Source organism: Pteronotus mesoamericanus, unplaced genomic scaffold, assembly GCF_021234165.1.
Source record: "Pteronotus mesoamericanus isolate MK-2021 breed Mesoamerican mustached bat unplaced genomic scaffold, CSHL_Meso_final contig_52, whole genome shotgun sequence".
In the NCBI taxonomy this organism is placed as follows: domain Eukaryota; kingdom Metazoa; phylum Chordata; class Mammalia; order Chiroptera; family Mormoopidae; genus Pteronotus; species Pteronotus mesoamericanus.
In genome coordinates this window covers 11,751,654-11,775,958 of record NW_026555189.1, presented here as the reverse complement: position 1 = coordinate 11,775,958, position 24,305 = coordinate 11,751,654, and the positions used below count along the sequence as shown (strand labels likewise).

The window sequence follows — 24,305 nt, the reverse complement described above, 5'->3', positions numbered from 1 at the left end:
GTGTTTGTGACTGCGTAGGCTCATCTGTGCTTCTCAGGGCTCAGAAAGCATCATTTGCTTTAAGAGCAGGCATACTAATCGGTTAAATACTGATCTCTGATATCCTTTAAATAGTTTTGTGTCTGATGTAGAACAGGTTTACCAAGGACCCTCGCCTGAGTTTTTAAAATATGTTGATGGTAAAGTAATAGTAATAAAATGTACCCTGCGATATCGTTAGCACCCATGTTTTGTCCTTTTTTTCTTTTTTCCATTGTTGAAACATGAATTGAAATGCTCACTTGCTCTCATACATGGTGAGATTATCATGTTAATTTTAGATATGAATTGGCTAACTTATTTTTTGGCTACAAAAACCTAGTGAGCAAGTTTGAGTGTGGACTCATTTGTACCTGCTACCGAGTAATCTATACAAATAGTCTTTCATGATTTTATGCTAACTAAAAAACTAAAATGAAAGTAGAGAATATAATCAGGAAGAGATGACATGGATTTTTAGCCATGGATTTGCCACTGACTCTGACTTATAACAAGTTTTCTAATTTCTTTGAGCCTCATTTTTCTTAGAGTTTCAGTTTAACATTTTTATCTTATCTATTTATTTAATTCTCACCTGAGGTTATGTTTATTGGTTTGAGAGAGAGAGAGAGAGAATGAGAAAAATAAAGAGAGAGAAACATTAAAGTGAGGGAGAAGCATCGATTGGTTGCCTTGTGCACACACTCTAGCCAGGGATTGAACCCACAACCTTTAGGTATATGGGATGATGCTCCAACCAACCGAGCCAAATGGCCAGGGCTCAGTTTGGCACTTAAAAAAATGAACTGTTGGGCTAAATTATCACTAATGTCTCCTCTACCTCTAAAATTAGATACATTACCTCTTTTTAGATTAGTATTTGCACATAGGACACTCTGGATGGGTTTGTATGTGTAGGGGGCAGAACATAATACACTTGAAATTAATAGCTATTTTGTTAATCTTCTTTGAATATTTTCATTTACTTAGGCTATCTTGAGTGTAGCTCTATAATTCATGTATACTTACTACACTGGTGAATCTTTCTCCTTCCCTAGAATAATCTCCCTCCAGGAGAGAGAGGAGGATTTAGCATACATGCAGATAAATATAAGCTCAAGATAAGCACTCTTACTGATTATGGGAAGCTAATATTAACACAATTGGCTGTCAATTTCAAGGACAAACGTTCACATATCCAAAGCTGCTAAATAATATTACCTTAATATTATTTGACCAGAATATTTGTCATGGAATTTAGGCATTAAATGTAGACACATTTAGAATGACAGTATTCTTTGGTTTTGTTATTATTCTAACACCTCAAATTTACTCTGGCTCATGAAGAATGAAGTAAAAGTAGGTAGGGAAAATCAGAAGATACTGGTCAAAGGATACAAACTTCCAGTTATAAGATGAATAAGTTCTGGAGGTCCAATATTTAGCATGGTGATTATAGTTAACAATACTGTAGAGCATACTTGAAAGTTGCTAAGAGAGCAGATCTTAAATGTTCTCACCACAGACAAAAACTGGAATTATATGAGGTGATACATGTGTTAACTAATAACCTTACTATGGTAATCAGTTTTGAATCATTTGCACCATTTTGTAGAATGTTTACCAATTTGGATTTGTCTCTTACTTTGTTGAGACTACAAATGTCCTGTTAGTCTTTAAACTTTTCACTAATTTTAGCATTCATCAGTGGGTCTTGCCTACAATTATTACTGTAGTGTTCTTTTTTTATTACTGATTTTAGAGAGAGAGGAGGAGGAGAGAGAGAGGAGGAGGAGAGAGAGAGAGAAATATATCGATTTGTTGTTCCACTTATTTATGCGTTCATTGGTTGATTCTTGTATTTCTTGTATGTGCCCTGACTGGGAGTTGAACCCGTAACCTTGGAGTATCAGGACAATACTCTAACCAACTGAACTACCCAGTCAGGGCCATTTCTTATTCCTCTAATATTTATTAGCTGAGATTCTTCTGCAAGAGTTGTCCCTTCTCACCCATTTATTTGTTTAACTGTTTGTTTATGTTAGTATGAGTTTATGGATATTTACTTTGTTTTACAGGTTATAATCCTATACCACTATTATTTATTTTGATGCTCAAATTGTTCTAGCTTTTGTTTTCATTACCTTATAATTTAAAAAATTAATAAAACAAATTATTGGTGAGTACAGTTACTTGTTATGAGTTGAGCAATGTATTTCACAATAGCTTAACATTCAGAAGTTGATTTCTATGAACTCTTGACAATTCTTGTCCAACACTAGTGAACTCCTTAGTCATGTGTTATATAAGAATGGGGAGGGAAAGAATACGGACCCATCTTTGTCTTTTCTCCTCTTCCTGAACCCAGTTAATTCTGCCAATTTGGTCAGAAAATCCCTAATGACAACAAAAGCTGGGCAGTTACTAAGAGCAGTTCCTTTGTACGAAAAAAAAAAAAAGACAAAGTGTTTAAAGATATGGAAACTTGATGGTATTCTCATTCCCCAGTGGTGACTCTGTGACTGGGTGTTCAGGATGGAGTGCTTGCTGACCCCTGGAACACAGCTATTGTGCTTGGTTAATATTGTGTTTCCGTCTGTAGTTTATCACTTGGGGTGTGGATCCAAAACAAACCATCCGGTGTATCCAACTTGTCCAGGACATACCCACTTAGCAACAAAAATACAGCTAAGGATTTCATTTCCTTGTGCTTAAACTTCTAGAGTTTTGGGTTTGGGGTTTGGTTTTTCTTTTTCTAGTGAAAAGCGTGACTTTTTAGTATTTTTTCCAGTTATTTCATTTTGTTTACCGCTGTCATGCGCAAGTGTGTGTAACATTTTATTTATACTTCTCTTACAGTATTTATCACATTTTGCCTTTTATATTTTCTACTTTATGAATTGGTCTTTTTTAGCAGGATGTATGTCTTCTTTTTTCTTCTTAACTAAACATCTTAAGGACAAAGTCCATACATTAATTTAATTTTATTTATTTTAGAGAGAGACAAAGGGAGAGAGAAACATTGACGTTGTTCCACCTATCCATGCACTCATTGGTTGCCTCCTGTATGAGCCCTGACTGGGGATCGAACCTGCTACCTTGGCATATCAGGATGATGCGCCAACCAACTGAAGTACCCGGACAGGGACTTATGTCAAACATTTTAAATATCCCTCATGTTTTGCACACAGGAGAGAGTTCTTTGTTGTTTGAAAGGAGAAATATTAAGATTTTTGAGAGTAAAAATATAGTTTCCTATCACTTCTGTTAGGAGTAGCTAAAAGCCTATACATTAGGTTTGTGAGGCAAGGATTTTCTTTATTTATAGAAGAATGTTCTAATCCATTAGAATCCTCATAATAAGATTACATTTTTATGTCACTGCAAGAGCAAACTGCTCCTGCTTAAGTCATGTGTTTAAGTTGATAAGAGTTTATTAAGGAGAATTTTGTTTTAATGGAAGATTGTTCTGATAACATATTTAGCTGAAGAGAACAATGATCATATATATATAATTTATGTGATAATCCTCAGTATATGGACCATGTCCCACATAGTCAAAAGGCACATAATGGTGTTGAACAAGGTCCCTTTATCCAAAATATTTTCAAAAATCCTTAATCTAGAGCCATTAAACAACACTTTTAAACTGGATTTCATTATCCATGCCATAAATATTTCTTATGATTGCACCAGTACAGGGAAATTAAGACTACAAAAATATATCTGTATTTATGACAGGATTTTTCATAATTTATCTAAACAATATTTACATTATACCTTTGTATTGGTGATCCCTGCTTTGGACACTATTAGCGTACTGGCAAATTTTGACGAATATATAAAATTCATTTGTCCTACAACTAAGTATGCATATTGTTATGGAGGTATCATGTGGAGTGGATTACGGCTTGCTCTAAAAATTTAGAAGCAAGTATAATGTCAATCCAGAGTCACAGAAAGGTCGTGTATGTACTTGAAAAACACATGAATTTTGCCTCATGAATGTGCAAGAGAATCTATGCAGGGCCTTAAGTAGCCCAACTCAAACTACAGCACAGTTCTGAAGAGTGACTAAAAGAAAAAACTCAAAGAACCTTGGTAGATAAACACTATAGAAGTGATGTGTTGTAATTATCATCGACATTTATGGTGTTGAGCTTTAATTCCTTCAGTGTACCTTGGTCTTACAGAAAAAATCGGCAAAGCAGAAACTGTTACATATGACAGTGCCATAATAGTGATATATGGAGTGTTATAAGAATATAAACGAGGAAGGCTAAGTGCTGTCAAAACTGGGTCTTTTTGTAACAAGGAAGACAAAGAACAATTACCTTGCTGTCTTTCTGGAGATATCTTACCTACTGTCTCTAGATATTCTTCTATGTTGCATAATAATCCCATTCTGTAGATCAGCAATTTTGCAGCTGGTGTGCTGTGGCAGGCACACTGAGTGCCACAAGAATTGTTAAAACATGCAGTACCTGACTCTTTAGTCAGGGGCACTGACCTCTTTTCCCTTAAATTGTCAAGTTGAAAAATGACAACAGCCAATACAACAATAGCCATCCATGTGAGTGAACCAAAATTATACCTGTTTTTGTCAGATTGGCAAAAAGTGTAATATATTTTTTGGTGTGCTGCAGAATTTTAGTAATTAGTTTATGTGTGCCATAAGGTGAGAAAGATTGAAAATTGCTGTTGTAGATCATTTATGTTCAATGCTTAATATCTTTCAGGCTCTTTTAAGTAATTTACTTTTATTTTATTAGTTAATCTTATTCAGTCCTCTCAGTTATTCATTAAAATTAGTATTAGGGTTAGTATTAGAGTTTTATGAATTAGAAATTGAGATTGAAAAGTGAAATTATTTGTTTATATCACAAATTTTATAATTGACAGAAGTGAAATTTAAATCTGATCTCTTCAATTTCAAATCATGAACTCTACTATACTATAATTCCTCCAAAGTATATTGTATGCATTGTACACAATACATACACACACACACTAAGTACCGACAATGCTCAGACACTAATATTCAGTGCTGACAGTGCTCAAACAAGTAATATTCAGTACCTGTAATGCTCAAGCACTTTTCCAACAGCATCTCATTCAATCCCCACTACATCCCTTTGAGGGTGGTGTTTTGTTTTAAAAATGAAGAGGCTTATGCTCAGAGAGCTAAAATGTGCTTCAAACTTTGCAAAAGGTAAATGGTAATAACAAGACTTAAACTGAGATCCATTTGACTAAAGTTTGTTGTCCTGCATCTATAATTTTAATGATTTTTCAAAAACTACCTAAAAGGCATCTGTAGGTTAATGCAAATGCACTTTAGGGTATAAGGTAAAGATCTAAGATGATATCCTACTGATATCCCATTGTTCTTTCAGCACTTACTGAATAATAACTTCCCCTCATTGTTATATTGTTTCTGCTATTTAATCTATTTCTGAAATTACTTTCCTAGTCCATTTTTCTTTATTAATTGATGGCATATATTTTAAAATTAACTTTAATATTACTTATTATAGGATACATGCTTATTATTAAAAAATTCAAACGTAGAAAGTAAACTTCAAAAATATGATAAAAGTTCCTGTAATTACAATGCACATATAACCATAATTGGCATGTTTTCTTGATGACTTTATGAACACACTAATTTACATATAATTTTTAAAACATAACCAAGAGCTTGCTTTAATCACTTTGCAACTCTGATACCCTTAGTTTTATCATTATGAATCATTTTATGTTTTAAAAAATCTGGTAGGGTTCTTTTCTTTTTCTTTCCAAAAATGAATCTCTGCTTTAATATTTCAGCAGAAATAAGTAATATAAGTGATTTTTAATCAACCTGTTTCTTCTTGTGCAAATTGCCTTTCTCATTGCCTCTGCTTTAGTGAAAATGAAATTAAAGTCTTGTCTTTCTATTTGTTTTTTTGGTTTTTTTTTTTTTTTTTTTTTTTTTGTAATCCTGTAAGTGGTCAAGACTTTTCTAGTATTGTCAACAATCCTCTTTACTTTGTATGTTTTGAAGTAGGCAGAAGGAACATTGTTTCACATAAAGCAATACTTTTTATAGAGGAGGGAGAAGTACTAGGAATGGAATTGACTTACAAAAACAGAGATATGGCATACAAAATAAATACAAATCTCAACACCAAAAGGAAAAGAAAAATATGTAATTCGAAGTAATTTTTCAGATGCAATGACTCCCAGTTTTGGGATTAATTATATAAGGGTTTATAAACATACCACTTAAGGTCCGGCAGTTTCCACAGGGAAATTTGCTGGTAGCTGTCTTCCTTACAAAAGCACTTGCAGATGCAAACCTAAGATTTTAAAACTTCTCTAAACCTTTTTTTAAATAAAAAAGTTGAAAATCTTGCATTTTCTTTTGCTGTTTGAAGAAACATTCCAAAGAGAAACTTTTTAAATTCATTTTTTTAAATGTTTACTTTATAAGTGACCCACAACTGGTTTTACCATATAAGATTAGTAGTTAAAGAAGCCTACCAAGGAGAAATTATATAGTAAACAGTCCCAAGACCCAAATTGTTTCAGTCTAGCTTGTTCTAGGTTTGTATATATAAAAGTGTGAAAGCTAATACTTTTGTATAAAAATAATAGGTAGCTATGTTAGAATTTGATTGAGGCCTAAAACATCTTTTTTGCCAGTTTACATAAATTTATTATAAAAAGCCATAATTTTAAAATAATAAAATTTTAATTGCTGGGGACACATTTCAGAGCTACCTAATTTTTGGTGTATTTGGACCTGTTCCACTATACCTCAGAGGTTTAAAAGGAAACTTGAGTTCTCCTTGTCATACTAATAGTAATTTGAGATCCTCAAAGAAGGATATATAACTCCTACTTTTATTGACTTGGGCAGGCCTTGGATTGAAATGGAGAAGGAACGATGGGTAATGAAGGGAATTGAAAATCCCAGGACCAACATAAACCACAGCTGTCTTTTTTTTTTTAACCCAAAAACGTTGAAATCACATCTTATAAGCACATGTAAGCACTGCTTGCTTCTGAGGACATCCTTGGCTTCTTTGTGGGGGATTTTTTCCCCCTCCTGATAGCTAGCAAGAAGAAAGGAGCTAACTTCACAGAGTTAAATGATAAGGCAATAACGGGAAATTAAGTATGACTTTGGAAACGCTGGTACAGCAGATCCAAGGAATTGTAACTCAAAGTTTTGTTAGATCTGAAGTGTTGGTGATCGTCTTGTAATTCCTCGCTGTTATAACCTCACAAATCACTCCTCTCACGTCTTCAGACCAAAAAAAAAAAAAAAAGTATAAAGAGACAAGGATTTCCTGCTTTTAAAGAAAATAAAATAGTAATATCCTGCATTTGTTGAGGCAGGGGATCAAGATTGGGTGGGCATATATATTTATCATTTTTCACCCATTAAAATAGCAAATACTGTTTTAAATAAGATTACTTGATGTTGCCAAGTGTACCAACATGTGCAAGCTCATACACTGCTGGTGGGAACATAAAATGGTACAACCCTTTTAAGGATTTGCTGTCTTCGTCACAAACCTTAAATATTCCATTGATGCAGTAGCTTCTGTCCTGAAAAAAATATGTTCATTACCATATTATTTAAAGTAAGTGCCCAATAATTATGGGATGCCTAAACAAATTATGGTAAACACATCATAGACTGCTGCCTAGATATTTTTAAGTAATGCTTATGAAGAGTTTGTATAACATAGAAAGATGTATGTTCCTAAGGAAAGGACTAAGAAGTCTGGAACTGCGGTGGAATGAGAAGTTTTTGTATTTATCTTCATTTTCTTTTCAGCATTTTTCAGTTTAATTATCTGAGAGAAAAGGATGAGGCCAACCGAAAGTAAAATGGTAGCTGTCAGGGTCTACAGGAGAAAAAAGTAGGGAGTTACTGTTTAATGGGTACAGAGTTTCAGATTAGGAAGATGAAAAAGTTGTGATGCCACTGAACTGTACACGTAAAAGTTGGTTTATCCCTGCCTGGTGTGGCTCTGTGGATTGAGCGTCATCCTGCGAACAGAAAGGTCACTAGTTTGATTCCCAGTCAGGGCACATGCCTGGGTTTCAGGGCAAGTCCTCAGCTGGGAGCGTGCAAGAGGCAACTGATTGATATTTCTCTCACACATTGATGTTTCTCCCCCTCTCTTCCCTCTCTCTGAAAATAAAAAAAATCTTTTAAAAAATTGGTTAAAACGGTAAATTTTATGTTATGTCTATTTGACCACAATTGCAACAACAAAGGTTGTTGCAGTGGTTGGGTTGCAGTGGTTTGGGTGATCCAGAAACATGTTGGCAGTGGGAACTGAACGGAGTAGGGAAAAAATTTAGAGGTGGGATAGGATGGTCTGGCACTTGGCAAGGGAGAGGGAGGAGTCAGCAAAGGTTTCTAGAAGTGGTTCCCAAAGGTTGATTGGGCATGAGAATCACCCACTTTTAATAAAATACAGATTATTGGTCTAGGTGGCTAGACGATGCTAATAACTAAAACAATGTACACAGGAGGAGATTAAAGATAATGAAATTAGCTTACCTTTGGATATGTTGAGTCTGAAGGGTGAAGGCAGCACCCAGGTGGAAGGAATCGGGACCAACAAGAGACATTGGTTCTAGAGTTGCTAGGGACTAGAAGATAAAATGAGAAGAAAGTGCTAAAATCAGAGCCTTGGGGAACAACTACATTGTAAGAATTGGAGGAGAAACAAGGCATTCGGAAAGTAATGGCACAAAGGAGAAATAAAAAAAGTTAATAGAGTACACTGTCAGATGTCAGAATGGTCAAGAATAAGGATTGAGAAAGGGCCTTTGGACTGGGTAAGAAAACATCAGTGACTCTTTAGAATTCAGTTTTATTCAGAATAGTTAAGGAGCAACAGGAGAAAATAGAAACAGTAAGCATAAATAATTTTTTTTTCCCCCAAGAAGTGATAGAGGAAGGAACCAAGTCAGGGTTAATAAGATCAAAGCAAGGCTTTTTCAATTTGGATAACCTTGGTAATAATTTAGGCCAATATTTCTATGGAGTACTTGTCTCTCATGGGTCTCCTGTCTCTTTTGCTGTTTCTTCTCATCTCAGTCCTTTAATAGGGGAATGTCCTCTTCCTCCCCTATACCCACTCCCTTGGTAATTTTGCTGGAAAGTCTTCCATTAGCCCCTCTAGGTCCGCTTCTCTACTTGCTTTCTCTCTCAGGAGGCCGGCCTGCATGAACTAGTCAGCAAGCTTCCTGGGATGCCGGAGGGAAAGAGGTTGGAGCATTCATCCCCTTAGCTCCCAACCTGCCCATTAACTTCGGTCTGGTTGAACTGACTGAAAGCCACTGCTACTCTCAGGTCGGCCCTCTATAGGACTGTCTTTATGAGTCTGGTAACCACTTCCTTCCTCTCCCAGTCCCTTCAGGCCTAGGTGAGGAAACAGATATCACACTCTATTTTCTCTTGTGGTTTCCCTGAACTCTTGCCTATACCTATATAAATTGTCCCTTTATTAACTCTGTGCCATTCATTTCCTGCTGGGACCCTGACTGAGAGCGATCTTATCCAGCCTCATGACTTCAGATATCACCCACATGCCAAGAATTCCCAAATGTATAGGTCCAGCCCAGATCCGTCTCCTGAACTGCAGAGTCACATATCTGGCTGCCTGCTAGATTTGATTTTCTAATATGTGTCTTAACTTACTGATCTTTCCTCCTAAACTTGTTGATGGCAACTCTATCCTTCCAGTTGATTAGGACAAAAAAAATCTTAAAATCACCCTTGATTCCTCTCTTTTTCTCATACTCCTATCCAGTCTGTCAGGATATCTGAGTAGGGCTTCCTTTAAGAGAGAATCTGAACGCTTCTAACCTCTTCCTCTCCTACTACCCTGGTTTAACTGCCGTAATCTCTTCTAGTACATCCCAGTTGGTCTTTCTGCGTCTGCCTTAATCTCTTTGACCTTATTTTCAACATAGTAGTGAAAATGATTAAAATATAATTTAGATCATGTTACTCCTCTGCTTAAAACCTCCCAGTGCCTTTCCATTTCAAAATAAAAGCCCAAGTCCTTAGGCTGACCTAAAAGGTCCTCCACCATCTGCCCCCCACACCCTTTACCTCTGTGACCCCATTTTCTGTGCTTTCCATGCATTACCCTGCCCTAGTCACACTGGCTTCCCTTACTGTCAGGAAAGCTTCTCCCAGATATCTGCATGACTAGGGCCCCTACCCCCTTTAAGTCCTCATTCAAATGTTGTCTTAATAAGGCAACCTTATTTAGAATGGCAAATTTACCAACTCTCCCCCCTCCCCGCCCCCCAGCACTCCTGATCTTACTGTTTTTCCTTTTCTGCAACTTATTATCTTCTAACATATTACATAATTTACTTTTTTATTTTTTAATTATCATGCAGTAAAATTGGTTCCCCCCTCCCCTAATGGTATACAGTCCTGTGAATTTTAACACATGTATAAATTCTTATGTCTATCTCCACTGTCAGGTTATAGGACATTCCCATGCTCCAAAAAAAAAAATAATCACATCTTCCCCATCCCGAACCCCTGGCAGCAACTGATCTGCTCATCATAGTTAGTCTTTTCAATAATGGGATCATGCAGTATGTAACATTTTCACACTGGCTTCTTTAACTCAGCATAACACCCTTGACATTTATCCCAGTTACTGAGTGTGTCAGTAGTGCATTCCTTTTTATTGTCTAGTATTCTGTGCTGTGGCTATACTATAGTTTATCCATTCACCCACTGAAGGACATTTGGGTTGTTTCCTGTTTCTAGGGCACTTACGAATAGAACTGCAAAAATATTCATGTACAGGCTTTTATGTGAACATAAATTGTTTCTTTGGAATATAGTTTGCTTATCACATTCATTTTTTTTTTTTTTTGCATTTTTTTGTCCACAGATGTATTATTCTAAGTTTCTAAAACAATTCCTGGCACATACCATGAGCTCAACAAATTGGTGAATATGCAGTTTAAAGTTACTTTAAAATGGAATGGTATAGAGAAACCAAGGTTACTCCGAACATATTCAAGTTTACATCGCCAAAACCTAGACTGCAGTCTACTCAAACCTCAAATGGCAAGAGACTTGAGTTGAAAGACACCTGCTTGTTGAGAGTGTAAATGTCTTTTTACTGAAAGTAATTCCTCCCTAATGTTTTTGGTGGCCATCTATCAGATTCCTGATTTGGAGGAGGAGCTTGGGATGAAGTTAAGGAAAAAACCTCTTGGGGGAATACCTTAACAGTGATGTCAACATAACTAATTTGTGAGCAAAATGAAAAGCCAGCTCCTCCTCCCTAAGGATAACCCAGAAACAAACCTGCTTGCACAAGCAGGGGAAATAATGGCACCACTCTCCGCACATTGTCTGACCCATTTAGTTTCACTTAAACTCAGTAATAAGTCACCAGATGGGATTAAGAAAAAGATAAGTTTTAGAGATAAAGAGGAAAATAATGATTACATGAGAGGTTGATGATTATAAGGGAAAGTAATTGATTTACTGGAAGAGTTGAGTTAACAGCCATAGCCTACGTCTGACTGTGATGTATCTTGGATAAACTTTTAAGTGAGATTCGATTTAAAATCATTTGCTGCCTAATGCTCCAAACCAGGGTAGCAGTGTACCTAGTTAAAAAAATATAGACTCCCCGCCCCGTAACCCTATTCTTCACAGTATGGAACTCAGTAAGAATCAGTTGGCTCTTTGATCCCATCCAGTGCATTATGGTTTTTGAAGGCTCAGCCAGATTTCACTTTAAGGTGGTTCCATGTGTAAAGTTTGAGCAAGGTTTTAGAGTAAGTTTTCTTCATTTATTAAGTAAGTTTTTTCTTGGTATAAATGGTGTGGACTTATAAAAATTTCAAGTATACAGAACAACATGAAGGAAAAAAAAAGACACCTATATATGAGCATTATTGATATTTTGATGAAAATCCTTCCAGACGTCCTTCCAGGTGGGTGTCTACTACATGTGTGTTTTTATTACTCTAAAGAAAAGGGGCTACAATGACGCTCTTAGCGTAGGGGAAAGCCCCTCTCTTATTTTTTTTCTTTTTATTTATTTATTTTAGAGAGATGAAGGGAGAGAAAAAGAGAGAGAGAAAGAGAGAGAGACATCAGTTTGTTGTTCCACTTACTTACACATTTGTTGGTTGATTCTTGCATGTGCCCTGACTGGGGATCAAACCCACAGTCGTGGTGTATCAAGATGATGTTCTAACCAACTGAGCTACCTGGCCAGGGCCCCCTTCATTTTCAATAAGAGTGATTAGCGCATAGAAGAAAGAAAATTTACTTCAGCACCTAAATCCTAATACACTGCAAACATCAGTGTTTAATTAAACATTTTGAAGATGATCTGTATCAGGAAAAATGAAATAATTCTGAAATACAGGGTCCAGCAGAAGTAACGCCTGCTTGAGTGTGGTTGGTAGGGTGTAATAATTTATAGTTTTATTTTGAATACTTCACTAAAAATGTCATAGGGAGTGCTTGAGAGTGATATTGTTGTTTCAGAATTTTTTATGATTTTTTAGTAAAAGATTTTGTAATAAGACAGGGGCATTATTTGTGCCAGACCCTGTATATTGAGGGTTCTGAGTTGACCTGAGTGCCATGAGGGGCTATAGAGGCTTTGCTTATTAGTCCAAGTATCCAGGTTGAAGCACTACAGCAACTTAGAAGGTCTAAGTATAGAACTAAAACAGCACCATTGACTTGCCATCTTCCCCAGCTCTCGGGTGAATTAGAAATAAATGTCTCTTCACAGTTCTTCAGCCATTAGGGATGGCCGTTTAGATGGGGGTATGGCCATTGTCATCAACTCAGGTGAAACTCATCGTTCTCTGAAAGCCATGCAGTAGGCCATCTATGTATGTCTTTTATTGTAATGTGTGCAGTAATCAGTTCTGTGATGCTACTGTGGGATTGAATGAACTTCTGAGTAGATCATAAAGGGTCCTTTTCTTACCACTATCATATTCAAGATTAGTCACTTACGATGTCTTTAATTTCCTCCAGTTGGCAGCCCAGTAGTTGGTATACTGCCTTAAATAGTTCAAAAAGCAAGCCCCTGCCATGGCAGTGACTGGAAACTGTCAGAATTTCTCCCAAAGTTCTTGTGATCTAATCCTTTCTCGAAAGTACAAAGCTAAAACATGTAGTGAAATGCCTGAGTTGGGGGTACACTGGCTGCAACCCTGCTCATTTTTCTAGGATGAAGAAAGTCTCCTTGGTGACCTGAGGCACTAGGTAGCTTTAACTCTCTCCGCCTAGAAATACATGCATTATAACTATGCACAGAAAGCACACACATATATACGAACACATGTAAACTCTATCTAAATGCGGGCGTAATTTAAAAAGGGTGCTTTTATGATCTATTATATTTTCTAGCATTATGCTTAATTTCAGCAAATCTTGTTTACTTCCATTGATGGCTGTTTAAAAATTTTAACTTCTCTGACTTTCTAATTTAGGGAATGAAAAGAAAGCCTCCAGCTATTTATCAGATGTTCAATATATACCTGGAATGTTTACTTTTTTAATGTTAACTCCCATTTTATAGATGAGGACTTCAGAACAGGCAAGGGAGGTCACATAGCTCTGAGGCAGCAAGCGCAGTTAGTGTCTGAACCAGGTCAGGGTGATTCCAGAGGCCTCTTTGCCACCACATCATGCTGTAGAATGAACTGTAGAATACCAGCCTTATAAAAAGCCTTCATTGTTAATATTTTTGAATGAAAAATACAAGGTGCAGAACAGTGAACATACTGCCACCGTGTGAAATGTATAAATACATATATTCATGCATGTGTCTGTTTTATATATGCTTAGCATATCCAGTATATCTCTAGAAGACCATATATATAATGGTTGCCCTCAGGGTTGGGAATTGGGTTGCTAGAAACCTAGAATTTTTATTATAAAATCTTTTATACCATTGAATTTTGTTTTATGTTCATGTATTACCTATTCAAAGAAGAAACTTTTTAAAGATGGTTATTAGCTATGTTTTTAGAAACATTTGATTATTTTTCTATTTTTACTTTTTTTAAAGATGTTATTTATTTTTAGAAAGAGGGGAAGGGAGGGAGAACGAGAGGGAGAGAAACATCAATGTGAGAGAAAAATATTGGTCTGTCACCTCTCGTATGTGTCCTGACTGGGGACCAAACCTGCAATCCAAGAATGTGTCCTGACCAGGAATCAAATGGGTGACCTTTTGCTTTGCTGGATGATGCCCAACCAATTGTGTCAGGGCTGATTATTTTTTAGATTTACTAATCTATTTGTTAGCAAAGTTTCATAGACTTGTAAAGCTTCTAATGCTATAAAATGTTAATGCTAGCTATTATACTGATACGCATTGATAATAATAATATCTTTCTAGTTTTCAATCCCTGTGATCTACTCTAATGACCTACCACTTGGAATTTGAAAAGGAGGTAGAATACGATATAACATACTGATGTTAGCAGAAGTAATGGTGACTGACTCATTTACATTCAACTATTTATTTACATTTTTAGTGCTATTTAAGATTTTAATAATCTTTGGTTTATCCAATTTTTGAAACAAGAACACTATGCCTCCAATGACAGTAGTTGCCAGTCGTGCCTGAGGTAAAAGAATTATTTTATATGATTCCTAAAATTCAACTTTAAAATGTTTCCCATCTACTAAAAGCTGCATTTTAATTTGGGGCTGCCATTAATGGAAATACTGTATTTTGAATACACTTCTTTTTGTACTTGTTTGTACTTGTTTTCAAAACTGTAATGACCTGTTTACATAGCTGTCTTCCTTACGAGACTGGTCATTCCTTGAGGGCAGGGTCCATGCCTCATTTACTCTTGTTTCACAGTGTCTAGCCTACTGCTTGACACTTGGTAAGTAGCTCATCTTGCTGATTGAATTGAATCCAATTGAACTAGAGATACTTAGCTTAGCCCAGAGAAGAGAAAGATAGAATCTCAGTCTATAGATGTTTGAAGGTGTTCTCTTGTGTAGAGATTGTTCTATATGGCTTCAAGAGACAGAAAACCAATGAGTAGAAGTCTCAAGGTTTCTAAATGTCAGCTCATCTAAAGCAAATGGTGCCATCTCTGGGGGTATTGAATCTACACCAGGAGATTCATTCATGGCTGGTCAACTACTGAGACAATTCAAGAATTTAATTATTCATTTGTTCCTTCACACATTTATTGAAACATTTACTGAACAGACACTGTTCTAGATATTGAATGCCGAAATTAAATATAGCTGCTGCATTGGGGAACTCAAGAACCGGGGGGGACAGAAGTTTTAGCAAAGGATTACAACCCACAGTTCTTCTAAGAGATTGTTCCAGGGGTGTAACGGTAATAACCTGGAGAGAGCGGAAAAGGCTGCTGAGGAGGTGGCTCTTGAGTAGAATTGACCAGGCGGATGAAGGGAAAAAGGAGTGTCCTAAGCAGACCGAACAATACATGCAAGCTCAGAAGTTTTTAGAATAGAGCAATGCTATTTCATTTGGCCTTATGTGCCCTTAAAGGACCCTCCAACCCTAAGAGTCTGTGTGCTGGCTCTTTTACTTAGTGTTTTTTTGTTTTTCCTTCATGCCAGATATTTCATGAATGTGTGTATTTTAGTTGTCATTTTTTTATAGGAAGCAAAAAATACTAATCTTTTTCTTTGATTTTTGTTCATAGTCAAGTTCATCCGAGAAGTAACACCATATATCAAGAAGCCATCATTAGTATCAGATCTGCCATGGGAAGGTGCAGCTCCCCAGTCACCAACCTTTAGTGGCAGTGATGACTCTGGTTCTCCAAAACACCAGAACAGCACCAAGGACAGGAAAGTCATTCCTCTCAAAATGTGCTTTGCTGCTAGAAACCTAAGCATGCCGGATCTGGAGAACAGGTGAGCTGTACCTGAGCAGAACGTCATACTTACAGCTTTGCAAACTTAAAGACATGCTGCAATATTACTTATGCATATTATTATGCTATAATATGCGTAAGTTACACAGAGGAAAACATCAGTCTGAGATGAGAGAATAATTCTTGGCATTCCATGTTTAAATTACTTCACATATATATGTACAGTACATATATAGAAAAATTTTGGACAAATGCAAGAAATTTAATAGTGTGTACTCCTAGGGAGTGAAATGGGGTTAGAAAGAAAGAATCTTACTGATTTTAGAGAAAGGGAAAGGGAGGGAGAGAAACATTGGTGTGAGAGAGAAACATTGATCAATTGCCTCTCATATGCTCCCTGACCAGGGACTGAACCTGCATTCTAGGCATGTGCCCTGATGGGGAATCAAACCTGCAACCTTTCAGTTTATGGGACAACACCCAGCCAACTAAGCCACGCCAGTCAGGGCTGGAGTCCCAATCTTAATGCTGCAAAGTGATTTGTCTCTACTTTTACTTGAAATACAAAAAATTTGCAGATAATTAGCTTTTTGTAAAATATAAATTCAAAGAGAGTCAAGGTTATTCCTTTATCACTCTTACTTGCATTCCAGAGAAAAAGAAAAGCAATGGAATTACAGGTACCTGAGAAAATTATGCATAGCTTCTACCCACAGGAATGTGAGCATCTATACTGTCTTGGCAGAAAAGAAATGTTGAGAACTGTTGTCTGATTAGACAGAAATTAGGATGACGGTCTTTGTAACTTTGGCCAAGCTATTTGTTTTCCAGAAGCCTTGGTTTCCTCCTGTATAAAATGAAAGGTTATGTAAGGATTAAATAAGAGAATGATTGCAAAATTGGCATAGTGAGCTTTCAATATATTCTAGGTGCTGTTGGTGTCCTTGTGACCTTAAAAAAGTTCCTAAATTTCTCTGTCCTCCAGTTTTGTTTTGTTTTTTCTGTCTGTAAAATGGACATCATAATAACTGCTCAACTATACTCTTTAGAACTACTTCAAGGATAAATAAGATAACATCTAAAATCACTTGGAGCTCTTTGATCCTTAAATTTATCTCCACTCTGTCAAAGGAAATGTCATGGCAGGTGACATAGCTGCAACATTTAATGCCATGCAAAAAAAAAAAAAAAAAAGTTCATCTAGGAACAGCACAAATAAGTTTCATGAGGATATATGTCACCAAGACACTTATCAAATTGCAGCTTTATATAACTGACTGTGTTTCTATTTGAAAATCTTTATCTTTCACATAGTCTCTTGTAAAACTCTGAGTAAGAAATAGGTTTAGATGTTCCCTAATCTGGAACATACTTATGAATGTGTTTTTAAGCCAAGGTAGGCATATGGTTTCCCATCATTCTTCATTTTTTTCCCCTAACATTTTATTGTGAAAATCTTCAAACATGTAGTGGCAAAGTTGAAAGAATTTTATAACCAACGTTCATTTCCTCATCACCTAGATTCTACCATTAATATTTTGCTATACATGTTTTATCACAGATTAGCCCATTCGTCTATCTATCAATCCAGGGTTGGTTTTTTTAATGCGTTTCATAGTGAATTGCAGACATTATATACTTCTCTCTAAATATTTAAGCATGCATTCAAATAACTAGAGCTCAGTGTTCCATTACAGTTTTTTTCCTTTTGGGGTAATGTTTACATACAATAATATGCACAAATCTTAAGGTTTTTTTAATCCTCACCCCCTTGAGGATATGCTTCTTGATTTTAGAGAGAGAGAAAAGGAGGAGAGAGAGAAATATCAATGTGAGAGAGAAACAATGATCAGTTACTTCCCATACATTCCCTGACTGGGGATTGAACCTGCGACTTAGGTATCTGCACTGACTGGGGATGGAACTTGCAACCTTTTGGTACAGAGAATGATGTTATCAACTGAGGCAATCACTTTGCAGCCAGGGTGCAAATTATAAGTTTTGACAAATACATACAATTATATAACCCAACCCTGTCAAGATATAGAACATTATCATCACCCTGGAAAGCTTTCTTGTGACCCTTCTCCATCATTTCTTTCTCCTATCTCCCAAGGCAACTACTGTTTAGAATGTCTGTCATTAGATTAGTTCTAACTATCCTAAAACTTCATATAAGTGTAATTATATCATGTGTATTCTTTTGTGATTGAATTCTTTGCTCCACATACGGTTTTTTAAGATTTGTCCATCTGCCTTGACTGATGTGATTCAGTTGGTTGAGCATCATCCCATGATACAAAAGGTCGCCTCTTGGATTCCTAGTCAAGGCACCTGCCTGGGTTGCGGGTTCAGTCCCCAGTCGTGGCACACACGAGAGGCAACAGATCAATATTTCTCTCTCACATTGATGTTTCTCTCCCTCTTTTTCTCCCTCCTTTCCTCTATCTCTCTTAAAAAAAAAAAAATTCATCCATCTTGTTGCATGTATCATAGTTCTTTCTCTATTGCTGAGTAGTATTGTGTTGTATGCATGTATTACACTTTCTTTATCCCTTTTCATATTGATGGACGCATGAGCTATTTCCAGTTTGGAGCTAATAGTAATAAAGTTTTTATTAATATTTTTATACAACGCTATTTGTGGGTATACACTTTCATTCCTCTCAAGTAAATTCTTAGGAGTGGAATTGCTGGATCAAAGGGTAGTTGGCTATATGTTTAGTTTTTTTAAAAAACTGCCAGACTTTTTCTGAGTGTGGTTGTGCCATTTTACATTCCTACCAACAATGCAGGAGAGTTTCTGTTGCTTGACATCCTTGCCAACGTTTGTGATGTCAGTCTCTCTAATATTAGCTATTCTGCTGGGCATGTAGGAATCTGTGGTTCATCTTTTCCCTTCTAAATGAAAAACTTATTTGACATGAAAGGGAAGCATCCTTTTCTTCAGTTTTAGTACTTTTACTGAGTTTAATATACACTATCCAAAGCAAAAAAAAAAAGTGCTAACCACCAGAACAAATAAATAAGGAGGAGGAGGAAGTTTACTGTCTTCCCCCACCTTGAGTTCTCAAGACCTCACTAGATGTTTCTAATAGTTGTAAAAAGTTCATTCTGATGAGTGAAAGTTCAATAAATAATGGTGAAGTTCAGTGAGAGAACATGAGCCCATTCCTTAGCAAATAGCACTGTGGGCAGTGTGGAGTTTAGGACAAGGTGTTCTTAAACACTGCTTTTCACAAATGTAAATCTGTTTCCTTTGAGCTGGTTCACAATGTCTTGTCCATCCTCACATTGGCTATTTTCCATGTAAAAGGTAAATTCTGGCTTATGACATATAAAACAATATGGTTATTACTAAATTGAACACATAAGTTATGTCAAAGACTTTACTAAACAGAAGAAATAAGAAGCCTAGACTTACAGAATCCTATGCTTCTGTGTACCTAAACATTGATTTGATTTATATGATCAAAATGGAATTGCATTTCTCAGGAAATCCTCAGTGGTTTGACTAGAAGCCAGAACTCTTTGCACTATAGCTGTTTCCGCCTCTCTCCTGTGGACCGAAACAATTACTGGCAGACTGCCTCCAAATTTTTTGTTAGAATAGTTTTCATATGAATTTTTCTTTTAAAACAGCAGTAGGCTTTAGGAAATACTTCGTCCCCTTTATCAGGTGTAGGGGGGCTCTCTCTTCAAAGGTAGATTCTTCTAGACCCTAGAATCAGAAATTTGGAGTTTCTTTTCTGTTTCTTCTAATTTAATATGCTTATTTCACAATCCCTTTTAAAAAACACAGCAAAATGTCTCTTTTCCTGAAAAATTGACAATCTTGGCATGGGGACTAATCTACTGCCTGTTTTCATCTTTTTCCAGCCTAGTGGTCCTTGTTAATCAGGTTTAGTTTTATTTAATAATAGACTTATTTTCCATTCTTCCAGTTATTAATATCTAGGGTGTTCAACATTAGGATTTTCAGAATTTAGATTGTGTTGAAGAAGATGTGTCTGAGAGGCTACTGTGTGAGTAACTAACTGTATGAGGTGAAAAGGCCTTTTCAAAAGGTGAGCATTTTGTGCCTAGAGAAGGATGAACTGATTCCTATCTGTAGTGCTAAGTAGGCCAGGGGGAGGAGTGAAAGAAATTTCTTGTCATGGTTTTATGGTTGAACTTTTAGCATGTGTTTAAAGGATGTTAAGCCTGTCACAGTGCCAAAGTAACCAGGTGGGAATGATTAGCCTCTGTAGCAAGCAGTCAGGCCAATATAGAGTCTGAATTAAGGACATCACTGGTTCTTCCTCCCAGTCGGGTGGAACGAGTGTGGGTTTGAATCTTTTGCTGGTTTGAGGGTGGGGTAGTCACTGGTCTCTGGGTATGGGGAATGCTGACACAAATGTTCAGCCAGCCCCTTTATTTATTAATAAATGTGTGCTTTACTCCCACTTCCAGAGGTAACTAGTGCCTCCAATTCCCCAACCTCTTTGGGATTCTGCAACATGGATTGGCTGGGATTTGACTTTCCCCACCTTTCTTATGTCTGATAAGTCATTTAACTCCTCTGTCTGCTTGCCAGTTTCCAAAATTTTATAGTTTCTCTTCTGTTCTCCCTGGGCTTGTGGGATTATGCTTTTTAAAAATCCCTTAAAAAAAATCTTTTTAAAAGGCTGTTGCTGACTTCTTAAATACATCACAAAAATCACAACACAAAAAGGAAAAAAAATTGATAAGCTGACTTTTATTAAAATTGAAAACTTCTGCTCTGTAAAAGATACTATGTATTAGGGTTCTCCAGAGAAACAGAACAGAGGGAAAGAAGGAAGGAAGGAAGGGAGGGAGGGAGGGAGGGAGGGAGGGAGGGAGGGGAGGGGAGGGGAGGGGAGGGGAGGGAGGGAGGGAGGGAGGGAAGAAGGAAGGAAAGAAGGAAAGAAGGAAGGAAGGAAAGAAATATTAACTATAGAAATTCGCCCGTGCAATTAGGGAGTCCAAGAAGTCTCACAACCAGCTGTCTGCAAGCTGGAGAAACAGGAAAGCCAGTGGTGTAATTGAGTCTGAGTTCAAAGGTCCAAGAACCATGAGTGCCAATGTGCAAGGATAGGAGAAGATGGATGTCCCAACTCAAGCAGAAAACAAACTTGCCCTTCCTCCACCTCTTCTACTCATGCCCTCAATGGATTGAATGGTGCCCACCCAAACTGGTGAGGGCCATCCTTATTTAGTCTACTGGTTCAAATGCTAATCTCTTCTGGAAACACCCTCACAGACACACCCAGAAATAATGTGAAACAGCTATATAGGCACCCTTCAGTCAAGGATGACACACAAAATTAACCATCACACACTGTTAGAAAGTGAAAACACAAGCCACAGACTGGGAGAAAATCTTTGTAAAACATATATGAGATAAAGGACTAAGGGACTTGTACCCAAATAAACAAAAAAGTTTTTAAAATTCAACAATAAGAAACTAACCCAATTAAAAAGTGGGCAACAGATCTGAACAGATACCTTATCAAAAGAGAAATACAGGTGGCAAATAAGCATATGAATGGTGCTCAACATCGTAGGTCATTAAAGAATTGCAAATTAAAACAGATACCACTACACACCGATTAAAGTGGTAAAGATCAGAGCAACAGGAATCGTATTCATTGCTGGTGAGAATGCCAAATGGTACGGCTACTTTGGAAGACAGTTTGGCAAGTTCTTATAAAGCTAAATGTGGTCTTACCATATGACCCAGTAATTGTGCTCCTTGATATTTATCTTCGAAGTAGCTATATGGGTAACTCCAGTGGGAGGGCAAGTGAATGCATGCATAGATAGGCACCAGGTGGATATGTTTATGACCGGTGTCAGAGCATGACACCAGCTGGGGGGATGTGCCCCAGAGGTACAGAGGCCTCCTTTGCAGTTCTGCTTTGCTACTGCCATCTTGGGAGTGCCTTTTTAGACCAGAGCTTCATAGCAGTCATCACAGTTCTTAACAGAAGCACTTTTTAAAACCTGTAATTGTGTATTAATTAATTGTTAATTTTCTTCCTTCCCCCATTAGACTCTAGACCCAGTGAGGGTAGAGACTGTTTTTTTTTCCCTATCTTTTTCACTGCTGTATCTCCAATACCAGTATCTACCACAGTATCTGGTATATAGTACCTAGTCAATAAATGTGCGTTTAGCCCTTACTGGCGTGGCTTGCTTGAGCATTGTCCTGCAAACTGGAAGTTTACTGGTTCGATTCCCAGTCAAGGCACATACCTGGGTCGCAGGCCAGGTCCCCAATTGGGGGCATGTGAGAGATAACTGATCAGTGTAGCTGCACACATTGATGTTTCTCTCCCTCTGTTTTCTCCCTCCCTTTCCCTCTCTCTAAAAATGAATAAAAATAAAAACTTTCTTTAAAAAAAAGAACTGGAGATCTCTTAAATTGACTGTTTTTCTACTATGACTCAATATATGATTTAATCATATAATGTTACCCAGACGCTAAAGAACAGTTGTAAACTGCCATAAAGAATCATATCCTTCAGCCATTTTCTCTTTTCTTTATTTTACACGGTGGAATATTTGGCAGTAGATTTTATTTACCTAGCAACACCTTATGATGATGTTTTATAAGGTATTTCCCAAGTATATATATATTTTTTAATCTCAATTCCCTCTTTACAATGTGCCTATGAGAGTCAACAAACATGCTTTCCATTACCTTGACATGGAAATTAAGACAAAGTGTATAGATCATACAACAGGTTCCCTCGTCTTAGGTCATTACATTAACACATTGAAACAAGAGACCCAACAGTTATTGTTTCTGATGATTATGTTTCTGTATGTGGTTTTCTCTGGAATTGGAGCCTCTTAAATTAAGAGAAAGTATCTCTATTCTGGAATGTAAAATTAAAATAGATTTCCACTCATGTATGTTAAACCCTGACAGGTTTGATGACTTCTGATCTAGCTCACATTTTTCTTTTTCTCTTTCCACACAGATTGATAGAACTACATTCTCCCGATAGCAGGAACACGTTGATCCTACGCTGCAAGGATACAGCTACCGCACACTCCTGGTTCGTAGCTATCCACACCAACATAATGGCTCTCCTCCCACAGGTGTTGGCTGAACTCAATGCCATGCTTGGTGCAACCAGTACAGCAGGAGGCAGCAAGGAGGTCAAGCACATTGCCTGGCTGGCAGAACAGGTAGGCTGGGAGGTAGGGCAGTGTCTCACCTAGTTGCCATTCAGAGCCAGAATGGTTCCCCGGTATTTCATGTTTATCATAAAGTCAGGTCCTGGATATCCAGCTTACAGATTTCATATATCTATAATATTGACCATATAGTTATCTAGTTATGCAGATCTTTTGTTTCTCCTCCCTGTCATTTAGCTCTTTGTTGCTAATTATCACCTCCACCGGAAGAACTGACCATCATGATAATCATCATCACAACATAACTAAAAAGAGGTTTCTTATTTACAATCTCTGTTCTTAATAACAGAGAACAATTTTCATGATTTTAGAACAGGATCAGCAAACTGTTTCTGCAAAGGGCCAGATAGTGTCACAACTATTTGAGTCTGCCACTGTAGCAAAAGAGCAGTCATAGACAATATGAAAATGAATAGATTTTGCTGTGTTTCAATAAAACTTTACTTACAAAAACAGGTAGTGGGCTGCATTTGGCCCACAGGACATAATTTCCCAGCCGCTGTGCTAGTCTGTTGACAGAGTTTCAGGGGCAGCAGGCTTATCTCCCCACCTCCGCTCTGAGAAAAGTATAAAATATATAAAATATTTTATAAGCCATTAGACAAATGTATTCCACAACTAAAAAATGAAGAGAAGAGACACAGGAAAACCTAGGTGGACATTGGCTGAAGGGAAAGGAAGAACTTAATCTAAGTTTGACGTAAGGGAGACTGGAAGTTCTATGCAATGTTATTATACATACTTTTTCTTTTGGGTTCTTCACTGTCAGCTAGACCAGAAGGAGTTGGAAAAAGAAGACTGGACTTGGGGTTCAGAGATGAAGGTTCAAGAGCTAGTTCTGTTTTTCACTATTTTAGATCTTTTTGTAAGTTCCTTCGCCTTTTGGTGTCCTGGTTCCCTCATGTGTGTGCAGAAGGACAGGGATGTTTCTGTATCAGCCCAACGAGGTTTTGTTTTGTTTCTCTTCTGTTTTAAGTGCAGTTTCCCAGGTCTGCCCTCGACCCTTCCACCTCAGCAGAGTTCTGACTTGGTAGATCTATCGTGAGTCCTGGCGATCTTGTTTGGTAGCTTTCAGCGATTGTGTTGTGGACCATTTTGGACTCCACTAATCAATTCTTTGTCAACTCTGAAATTTAATGAACATTTCAAATAATAATTACAATAAATTACAA

General features: G+C 37.0%; 1 protein-coding gene across 1 annotated transcript in view; it reads left to right on the top strand.

Annotated features, from left to right (window-relative positions):
- The window catches only part of SNTB2 (syntrophin beta 2), an 83,242-nt gene that overhangs the window by 28,795 nt on the left and 30,142 nt on the right, over positions 1 to 24,305 (top strand). The window contains exons 2-3 of the mRNA XM_054579266.1: positions 15,751 to 15,964; positions 22,914 to 23,124. Of these exons, the coding sequence (XP_054435241.1) occupies positions 15,751 to 15,964; positions 22,914 to 23,124 (425 nt within the window). The remainder of the gene's footprint in view (positions 1 to 15,750; positions 15,965 to 22,913; positions 23,125 to 24,305) is intronic.